The 11,337-nt window shown below is 37.4% G+C and overlaps 1 protein-coding gene across 1 annotated transcript; it reads left to right on the top strand.

The window, feature by feature from the left end:
• The first annotated feature begins 8,058 nt into the window (after positions 1-8,058).
• LOC127097795 (cytokinin hydroxylase) lies at positions 8,059-11,159 on the top strand. The gene is made up of 4 exons (XM_051036284.1): positions 8,059-8,450; positions 8,634-8,863; positions 9,390-9,998; positions 10,515-11,159. The coding sequence occupies exons 1-4, from the start codon at positions 8,168-8,170 to the stop codon at positions 10,941-10,943; spliced, it is 1,551 nt and encodes a 516-aa protein (XP_050892241.1). The 5' UTR covers positions 8,059-8,167; the 3' UTR covers positions 10,944-11,159.
• The last annotated feature ends 178 nt before the right edge of the window (positions 11,160-11,337 follow it).

Raw genomic sequence — 11,337 nt, 5'->3', positions numbered from 1 at the left:
ACCATCAGTCTGCGGATGATATGCAGAACTCAATCTCAGCTTAGTTCCCAACGCCCTCTGCAAACTTTCCCAGAACTTCGATGTAAATCTAGGATCTCTGTCCGAAACAATACTCGACGGAATACCATGCAAACTTACGATCTTCTCAATATACAACTCGGCTAATCTTTCTAACGGATAATCCATTCTGATCGGAATGAAATGAGCCGATTTCGTCAATCTGTCAACAATCACCCAAATAGCTTCAAAATTCTTACTCGTCCTCGGTAAACCAGAAACAAAATCCATACTGATACTGTCCCACTTCCACTCTGGAATAGCCAACGGTTGCATTAGCCCAGACGGCTTCTGATGCTCAATCTTCGACTTCTGACAAGTCAAACAGGAATACACAAAACTTGCAATTTCTCTTTTCATCCCCGGCCACCAAAATAACTTCTTCAAATCATGATACATCTTCGTAGCTCCAGGATGGATACTCAAGCCACTACGATGTCCTTCCTCAAGAATACTCTTCTTAAGCTCGGTAACATCCGGAATACACACCCGATTACCAAATTTTAAAACACCATTCTCATCAACTCTGAATTCACCACCTTGACCTTGCTTCACGAGGGTCAACTTATCAACCAAATGCATATCAGATTTCTGACCCTCTCTGATCTCATCCAGAATACCACTTGTTAACTTCAACATTCCCAATTTAACACTATTGTGAGTGCCCTCACACACCAAACTCAAGTCTCTGAACTGCTCAATTAGATCCAATTCCCTAACCATTAACATAGACATATGTAATGATTTCCGACTCAATGCATCAGCCACTACATTTGCTTTACCTGGATGGTAATTCAAACCAAAATCATAATCCTTCAGAAACTCTAACCATCTCCTCTGTCTCATATTCAGCTCTTTCTGATCAAACAAATACTTTAAACTCTTATGGTCACTGAAAACCTCAAATCTTGATCCATACAAGTAATGCCTCCACAACTTCAAAACAAACACTACAGCTGCCAACTCCAAATCGTGCGTCGGATAGTTCCTTTCATGAACCCTCAGCTGTCTCGAAGCATAAGCTATAACCTGCTTATTCTGCATCAACACACCACCTAAACCCAACAATGAAGCATCACAGTAAACCTCAAATGGTTCCGACGAACTCGGTAATATCAAAATAGGAGCAGTAGTCAACCTTCTCTTTAACTCTTGGAAACCTTCTTCACATTTCGAGTCCCAAACAAACGCTTGCCCCTTTCTAGTCAACATCGTCAACGGTAACGCCAACTTAGAAAATCCCTCAATGAACTTCCTATAGTAACCAGCCAATCCAAGGAAACTTCGAATCCCAGCCACAGACTTAGGAGCTTCCCACTTAGCTACCGCTTCTATCTTAGAAGGATCCACAGCAACACCACCTCTTGAAATCACATGACCAAGAAAACTAACTTCTTCTAACCAAAATTCACACTTAGAGAGTTTAGCAAATAACTTCTTGTCTCGTAGAACTTCCAACACCACTCTCAAATGCTCAGCATGTTCTTCTTCAGATTTCGAATACACCAAAATGTCATCAATAAACACCACAACAAACTGATCTAGATACGGATGAAAAATCCTATTCATATACTCCATAAATACTCCAGGCGCATTAGTCACACCAAAAGGCATTACAGAATACTCATAATGTCCATACCTTGTCCTGAAAGCAGTCTTCTGAATGTCCTCAGTTTTCACACGTATCTGATGATACCCAGACCTCAAATCTATCTTGCTGAACACGCTCGCACCAACCAACTGATCCATCAGATCATCAATCCTCGGCAAAGGATACCGATTCTTGATCGTCACTTTATTCAGTTGCCTGTAGTCCACACACAACCTCATCGTACCTTCTTTCTTCTTAACCAACAACACTGGTGCACCCCACGGTGACACACTCGGACGAATAAATTGCTTATCCAACAGATCTTCCAGCTGACTCTTCAATTCAGCTAACTCAACAGCAGACATACGATACGGAGCCATCGATATCGGTCTAGTACCAGGTACCAAATCAATCGAGAACTCAACTTCACGCTCTGGCGGCAATTCATTCACCTCTTCCGGAAATACATCAGGAAAATCACACACCACTGCTAGATCACGAATCACCCGTTTATCTTTAGCCTCTAAAGTTGCCAACAGCATAAACAACTCTGCCCCATCTGCTACTTCCTCATTCACCTGCCTAGCTGATAGAAACAAATCCTTTCCTTCCTCAACCTCAGGAAATATCACAGTCTTATCAAAACAATTGATAGAAACTCGGTTAAACACCAACCAGTTCATACCCAAGATAACATCGATCTGCACTAATGGAAGACACACAAGGTCTATCCCAAAGTCTCTACCAAAAATACTCAAAGGACAACTCAAACAAACCGAAGTAGTAGTCACTGAACCCTTCGCAGGAGTATCAATCACCATACTTCCATGCATCTCAGATATCTCTAACTTAAGTTTCACAGCACAATCCAACGATATAAAAGAATGAGTTGCACCTGTGTCAATAATAGCTACAAGAGGAAAGCCATTAATATAACACGTACCTCTGATCAAACGATCATCTGCAGAAGCCTCAGAACCTGATAGAGCAAAAACCTTGCCTCCTGACTGATTCTCCTTCTTCGGCTTAGGACACTGTGGACTGATATGACCCAACTCTCCACAGTTGAAACAAGTTACAGTCTTCAACCGACACTCTGCAGCCAAATGACCACCCTTGCCACACTTGAAACACTTCATCTCAGCACTGGTACACTCATGAACACGATGTCCAGCCCGACCACACCTGTAACACTTAACAGGAGCACTAGAGTCTCCCCCACTAGGCCTCTTCATCCCACTCTGCTTCTGAAAACCTCTGCCAGCTGCATACGGTTTTCCACGATCCATCTGATTCTTACCCTTCCTATCAACCCTCTGCTGATAGCTCTCAGCTCTAGCCTTGGAATCCTGTTCAAAAATTCTGCAACAGTCAACCAAGTCAGAAAACACTCTGATCCTCTGATATCCAATGGCTTGTTTGATCTCAGGACGCAACCCGTTCTCAAACTTCACACATTTCGAAAATTCTCCAGCAGCATCATTATAGGGAGTATAGTACTTTGACAGCTCGGTGAACTTCGCAGCATACTCAGTAACAGTCCGGTTACCCTGCTTCAATTCCAAGAATTCTATCTCTTTCTTTCCTCTGACATCCTCGGGAAAATACTTCCTCAGAAATCTCTCTCTGAACACAGCCCAAGTAATCTCAGCATTCCCAGCGGATTCCAACTCAGTGCGGGTAGCAACCCACCAATCATCAGCTTCCTCTGACAGCATATGTGTACCGAACCTGACCTTCTGGTTATCAGCACACTCAGTTACTCTGAAGATCCTCTCGATCTCCTTCAACCACTTCTGAGCGCCATCTGGATCGTATGCTCCCTTAAACATTGGAGGATTGTTCTTCTGGAACTCACTCAACTGACGAGCAGCTCCCATTCCCATAACATTTGGATTCCCTCCAAGTACTCCAGCCAGCATACCCAGAGCCTCAGCAATCGCAGCATCATCTCTACCTCTTCCAGCCATCTCTATTCTGAAAACCCAACAAGCTAAAACAATAAGTACTGATAGGGTTACACAACACCTATTCCGTACAGGGGAAACAGAATAATTACGACTCGACTCGACCGACTATGCTCTGATACCACTAATGTAACACCCTTCTAAATACCCCAAAATATTTAATTTAATATAATAATCTATCAATCAGAGTAATTATGCCCCGAAGGGTGTCACACAATCATTTCACAACATTTATCAAAACATCCTGTCATGCTCATTTATTTATCAAATAAAACAGTTGCATAATACGCAGCGGAATAGAATTCAACATCAGCATGAGACATGTAACACCATACATGTAAACTAATTCGACAATTTCCAACAATACAACGAAAAGGTTCCCTCCCGATGTTACATCTACCAGAGCATGACCCATAGGACACTACTATAGACTCCAAGAGTTAGCTTCTATTCAATTCATTTCTCGTTACCTGAAAAATGGGTTGTAAGGGTGAGTTCCTCAATCAATATAATAAGCATTATAGAACAACATGTAATGCTAAGTAAATCACACATCAATTCACCCTAACCAGACTACGCATTCAGCAACGGCAATATCCGTCCAAACATCATATTCAACAATAATATATATCATATGTATAATCCTCAAACCATATTCAACACCAACAACACAACACAACGATTTACTCACTAATTCCTCACAATGGGAATTAGCTACAGCCCCACAGGCTATGCCATGCATTCATTATGCAATGAGACTCTACACGTGCGGTACCGACTATTCTTGAACATATAGTTCAAGCTCACCGATCCCTCCGGATACGGCTACTAAGCTCATTAGTTCCACTCATTGAGATCTAATGACTCACTCACTAATTCCTCACCATGGGAATTAGCTACAGCCCCGAAGGCTAGACTATGCACACTAATCATCTAGTATGCAAACATCAACAACAACTCCACAATGATTCACTCACTAATTCCTCACCATGGGAATTAGCTACAGCCCCGAAGGCTATGCTATGCACGCTAATCATCTAGCAATGCAGCATCAACAACAATTCACAACGGACATAAGCTCACACATATAAGCCATACAGCAGTCCATTCACAACACAGGCATAATATATACATTCACCTCACTATGCATGCCATCATACATCATCAACACATCATCATTATGCAAATCAATTAAACACAGTATTAGCACTCTCTACTAATACTTATACTGCTCACAACAGAGGGGTATAATTCCCTATCACATCATGTACCAACATAGTTCAGCTCTCAATTATGTACACCACATTAAATATCTAATTTTTCCACTCTGCCCAACTGGAGGGAGTCAGCGCGAAACTCCTTTGCGTCGACGCATGCAGTCGGCGCATGCCTCACGGGTCAGCGCAAAATCCCTTGCGTCGACGCATGCAGTCGGCGCATGCCTCACGGGTCAGCGCACGCCGACCCTATGGTCGACCGCTCGCGCGCAGACTCAGATTTTCTGCATTATTCCAGGGTTCTGTCAGCTTACGCAGATCCGGTTTTCCGGCCGTTTCCTCATCTGAAACCATCTCTAAACATAACAATTTGTTTTGGTAAATTGGTAGTACCGATTCAAGTTTTTGGTTGGGGTTCTTGCCCTAGTCTAACATTCAAGACTCACACAACTACCGATTCAATTTACAGATTTTACACAGTTTAACCAACATCAATTTCAGCATATACAGTTCCAATTAGGGCTAACTTAACGGCTTATCACTACCCACTACATATTATCCCATAATACCCATTAATCGATGATAAACCCCCCTTACCTGAGTTAATCCGGCGATTCTAAGCTTTAGCTTTTCCGTTCTTCAACCGTGCTCTTCAGTTTTTCTCTTGCCCTTTTTCCTCTTCTCTGCAGCTTCTCAACTTTTCACGTGAAAACCCTTCTGTTCCAAAATGAGGCTCTTTTCTCTTATTTCCAACTTATATATTTTCCAAATAATAATAATAATAGTAATAATCCAACAAATAATAATAATAATAAAATTCCCAATTATTTAATTAAATTAATAAATAAATTATTAACTCAATTTTAAATAATTATTTTATTATTATCGGGGTGTTACATTTGTCCTCCAAGGACTAGCCTCCTACCTTTACCAATGGGTGATATCAGGCGGTCAATGCTTTCACATACGTCATATGTTGACGACCGTAGGTGCCCCACTGTCTCTTGGGGTAGACCAACCTTGTACCTCCTTAATAGTTTGACGAGTTATATGTTTTCTTCCCTTGTACCTCCTTACTAGTGTGCTTGTCAGAGGCGTAAGAGTTTATTATTTGGTGTTTGACTAGATTATGCTCACATTGGGAGCATTATCGAATGAATGTGATGTGTCTTTAGTAATTCTTCTTCACATCCTCCCTCAGTCAACACGAAATGAACCTGGTTTCTTTTTCATAACATTGTCTCCCGTGGATTAGCGAGATCGGGCGTTAAGTTAGATGAGAGTGTCGGTCGGAGGTGTCTTCGATGATACTTCGCTTCAACTTTAGTGGGAGCCCGAGCATTATTTTCCCGCGTATACTTCCTTGTTGAGGGTGCGATTTAGTCATTTTTCTATAATGAGTTATGGAGTTACTGAAGACCAAATGATCTCTATCATCATGTACGTTTGGTTCCAATAGGCGGATATTTGATAGTTTGATTGCATTGGACTGAAAGTTGTCACAAGGAGTCAAATTAATTGCCTACGAGGTACCTCGTAAGAGTTTCTGTCAGCAACATAAAATGTTGCGATCTTTGACGTATCTGCATTCATGATCCTTAGGATTTTCTTGTTCCTCAAACGCCTTTAGGCGCTTAAAGCTTCGTTCCTTGATTCAGCGCCAACTTGTCGGATGGAAGAAATGTTTTAACGATGGATATCCGTTGAATGTAATTATGTTGTGGATCTTAGTGTTGGTAATAAGATGTGGTAAAGTGAAATCAGAATAACTAACACCTCGTGCTAGGATGGAGTATCGTATGATTCACAACGATACCTACTTAATTCGTTGATAATTATTCGTTCGGAGTTTGGTTTCATTGTCGCGATCTAGTAATCCTGGTGTGATACGATATTCGTTTTTGTTCGAAGATTCTTCCTCCTATGAAAAAGAGACTCTGATAGCAGACTTGTGTTGGAAATCGCTATGGATTAGTTGTTCCTTTGAAGCTGTCATAGTAAAGATCGTGTTGATGATGGATAATTAAGGCGATGCAAAGTTGGAAGGTTGATCGGGGGCCTCTTGTCAATCATTGAGGTAATTACCCCCATTCTTTAATGATTCTAATACGGATCTGAGTTTGGATCTTAGAACGATCCATTCGTGGAATTTTTGTGGGAATTAGGAGTCATTTCACACAAACGACGTCATTGTTTCGTCCTAGAACAAGAAATAGTCGAGGTTGGTGGTGAAGAATCCTAAATCGATGATGTTGATCTCCGATACAGCGGCGCGGGAGAGAACCTATAAGATTAGCACTTCAACGCTCAAGTCAGTTCAAGATGCAAGATGAATGTAATCAAAAGTGGAGATAAAAAAAGATACTTGTCATTTGTAAAGGAACTTTTATACCTTGGATCATATAGAATGAATTAGACTTAATTTGGTCCTTACTTTCTGAACCGTTGGGCGGTCCAGAACATATATTAATACTTAATCCGAATATTTGAAAAAATATATTTTTTATAATATGTATGAGCATTTAAATTAGATTAGGGGAGTTAGTACTATAGTCCTGACTCCCGAGTTGCTTCATATTTTTGTTTATTATTTTACTTATATATTTTATTTTTGATGGATGGAATTCATGACCTTTTGAAAATTAACACATAGAATATCACATATTTGAATATACGCTCTTACATTTGATGTTCATACACAATTATTTATTGAGTTGACTTAACATAATTTATTTTTACTTATATATTACTATTGACTTATCCAACCACAATAATTTTTAAAGAAAAATGATAATTAGGTAAATCATTGTACTTAAAAGATTAATAAAAATGAATTGTTTAAGAAAATTCAAATTCAAATCATACTAATTTATCTTTCAACTATAGAGTTAAGATCTTATGATATTTTTTTTGGTTACTTAATTAAGATCGTATGAAGTTATTAAATGATGATTGACCTCCTTGATTTTTTCCCATAGCTTTATAGGTACATATGCCGCCGATAAATCTCATTGGTCCCACTAAAAGTATTTAAAAAGAATTCCGACCAAAACATTTGAAACGAAACAAGAGTTGGACCATTTAAAAAGATATTCAAATCTATATAATATGAAGGTCAAAAGGTTGGAAAACAAATACAGTATATGTTTTCATAGTCAAATGCCACGGATTCCATATAATACTCAATCCCATTTCTTCTATAAATACCACCAACACTTTACACTTTTTATCAACAACAAAATAAGCCAAACCTTAAAAAGAAGCTTAAAATAGAGAGACACAAGGAGAGAGAGATATAGAAGCTTAATACAAATATACAAAATACATATATAGAAATGGAGTTCATATGGTTATGTGGCATTTTTGTTGCTATGTTAGCAACACTTTGCCTCTTGTTGCTATTGATACTAACACTTTCTTGGTGGGTTTTTCCTATCCAAATCCACAAGAAGCTTAAAAGAAATGGGTTTCAAGGGCCAACTCCAAGCTTTCCACTTGGAAACATTGAAGAGATGAAAAGAAAAAATATCATAAAATCTTCACTTGAATCCTCAAATCTCACACATGATATTCACTCGAAAGTTTTTCCCTACTTTTCTTCTTGGCAAAAATTATACGGTAAGTCTTCCCACGCTTCTAAATCGCGGTAACAATTAACCTGGAAATCTTAATATTATAGCAAAATGCATGCAAATATATGTCCGTAATTGTGACCACAATATGAGTTTTCATAATATATTAATCTTATATATTTTGAACTACAAACTTGATCTTAATTATGATGATTTTTTCTTGTTATAGGTAAAGTATTCGTGTATTGGCTAGGGACGGAGCCATTTTTATACATTGCAGATGCAGAATTCTTGAAGAAAATGTCAACAGAAGTGATGGCAAAGAGATGGGGAAAACCTAATGTTTTTAGAAATGATAGAGATCCCATGTTTGGAAGTGGTTTGGTTATGGTAGAGGGAAATGATTGGGTTCGTCATCGTCACATTGTTGCACCAGCATTCAATCCTCTTAACCTCAAGGTGTCTATCTCTCTCAATATTCTTTCCATAGTACTATGAATTTGTAGGGAAAAAAAGTCCAAATTCAGCATTTTGAATGTACAAGAAGAAAAATTTGAACTTGGTTGAATATTCAACCTTTTTACAATTTCCATTACCAACCCATTATGTAAGTAATCACTAATCACACATTATCAATAGGAAATTAATAATATATAGAAATAGGAAATTAATAATATATATATAAGTAATGCTCCACCAAACAAATTGATAAAAAAAAAAAAAATATTTTTAAGAAGTTTTGATCAATTTGTTATGTATTTAAAAAAAAATGAGAATTCGAAAATAATTAAAAATTGTTTTATGAGAAACTGTTTTGAAAACCCTCCCTTAAAAATATTATGATTTTCATCACAAAATAAATTTTATTTTTAAAAAATGTATAAATTATTGCTTTTTGTACAAATTTAAATTATTGATTTTTTTTGCTTTGGCCACAAGCATATTCTAATTAAATTTGCATTATTTATTGTTTAATGTGATATAGGTGATGGCAAGCATGATGGTTGAGTCTACAAATCAAATGATGAATAAATGGACTAACCAAATAAACTTTGGCAACCATGAAATTGATGTGGAGAAAGAAATCATAACAATAGCTGGAGAGATTATAGCAAAAACAAGTTTTGGTGTGGAAGATGAAAATGCTAAAGAGGTTTTTAACAAATTAAGAGCCTTACAAATGACTCTCTTTAATACCACTCGATATGTAGGTGTTCCCTTTGGCAAGTTATTTAATGTCCAAAAAAACTTGGAGGCTAAGAAACTTGGCAAAGAAATAGACAAGCTCTTGTTGTCAATTGTAGAAGCTAGGAAAAGTTCAACTAAAATGAATTCTAAAAAGGATTTATTAGGGTTGTTGCTACAAGAAAATAATCATGTTGACCGATTGGGGAAGACATTAACATCAAGAGAAGTGGTTGATGAATGCAAAACTTTCTTTTTTGGTGGACATGAAACAACAGCACTTGCTATCACATGGACTTTGTTGCTTCTAGCCATGCATGAAGATTGGCAGAATCAATTAAGAGAAGAGATTAAAGAAGTGGTGGGAAATAATGAGATTGATATCACTACGCTTGCTAGTTTGAAGAAGGTAATTAAGTCGTTGATAAATAGTATATAATTTTTTGATAATGATTACTAAAAACTCACACACACAACTGTGAATATCAGAATTTAAGACGTCCAACCTAATATTATGATGATGACGTTCAATCTAGTAATACCGATTTCTATCGAATGAATTAGAATTTGCGGATTTTTTTTAAAATGCCTTTTGTGATATCATTTCCTACAAGCAAGCATGTGACTTTTTAAAAAAATGCAATATTTCATTTAAATTGAGGGCAGCTATTGTAACAGTGACATGGTACGTGTTTTGGAACTTAGTACTAGATTGACTTTCCTCAATATCTTTCTTGCTTTTCATTCATTTTCTAAATTAATTAAATAGAGCACACGACGCATATATCATTAAATATCAATAGGATAGGCTTAGCATGTATACATGTCAAAAGTTTTACAAAAGATGTTTGGATTTGATTTGGATTATTGAAATTTTAAGTTTGTTGAATGAGCTTATATATATATGTGCTACTCCAATATGCAGATGAAGTGGGTGATGAATGAAGTTCTAAGACTATACCCACCAGCACCAAATGTGCAGAGACAAGCAAGAGAAGACATTCGAGTTGATGATGTAACAGTGCCTAACGGAACAAACATGTGGATCGATGTTGTAGCAATGCACCATGATCCTGAACTATGGGGAGAAGATGTGAATGAGTTCAAACCAGAGAGGTTCATGGATGATGTGAATGGTGGATGCAAACATAAAATGGGGTATTTGCCATTCGGATTTGGAGGGAGAATGTGTGTGGGTAGAAACTTGACATTTATGGAGTACAAGATAGTATTAACAATACTTCTCTCTAATTTTACTTTTAAGGTTTCTCCAAGTTACCAACATTCACCGGCCATCATGCTCTCCCTTAGGCCTACTCATGGACTTCCACTCATTGTTGAACCCCTTAATTAGGATGTGCTATATATTCAACTAAATTTTATAAAAGGGAAGGACTTAGTCAAATATTGAATCCTAGAGGTACAGTTTAGATGAGCCTAGTTTTGGTTATTGAGAAGCCAATTTTTTTAGCAACAAACCCTTTTGTTGGCTTTTATAGTACATGTATGCTGGAAGTTACTTTAGTAAGATTCATGATTTTTTTTTCCCATACGCATTCAATGACTTTGGTAGATCTGTAAATAGTATCATTTTCTATGATACCTTATTTGTTTAATATCTCATCTATAAAAAAAATCTCTATCCTTACAAAAAAAAAAGTAGTTAATATAACCTTCAATTTTTAAAACAATAGATAAATAGTATTTAAAAAATCTAAGAAATGGACACTTGAAAAAGAACATAAGGG

This window comes from Lathyrus oleraceus, chromosome 6 (genome assembly GCF_024323335.1).
Source record: "Lathyrus oleraceus cultivar Zhongwan6 chromosome 6, CAAS_Psat_ZW6_1.0, whole genome shotgun sequence".
Classification (NCBI taxonomy): Eukaryota; Viridiplantae; Streptophyta; class Magnoliopsida; order Fabales; family Fabaceae; genus Lathyrus; species Lathyrus oleraceus.
The sequence above is the reverse complement of the archived record's forward strand: the minus strand, read 5'-3'. Positions and strand labels throughout refer to the sequence as shown.

Excerpts from the sequence above, each read along its gene's own strand:
- LOC127097795 (XM_051036284.1), top strand. The coding sequence starts at position 8,168 with ATGGAGTTCATATGGTTATGTGGCATTTTTGTTGCTATGTTAGCAACA. Across the intron at positions 8,451-8,633 it reads TTCTTGGCAAAAATTATACG|GTAAAGTATTCGTGTATTGG; the intron begins GTAAGTCTTCCC and ends TTCTTGTTATAG. Across the intron at positions 8,864-9,389 it reads TCAATCCTCTTAACCTCAAG|GTGATGGCAAGCATGATGGT; the intron begins GTGTCTATCTCT and ends AATGTGATATAG.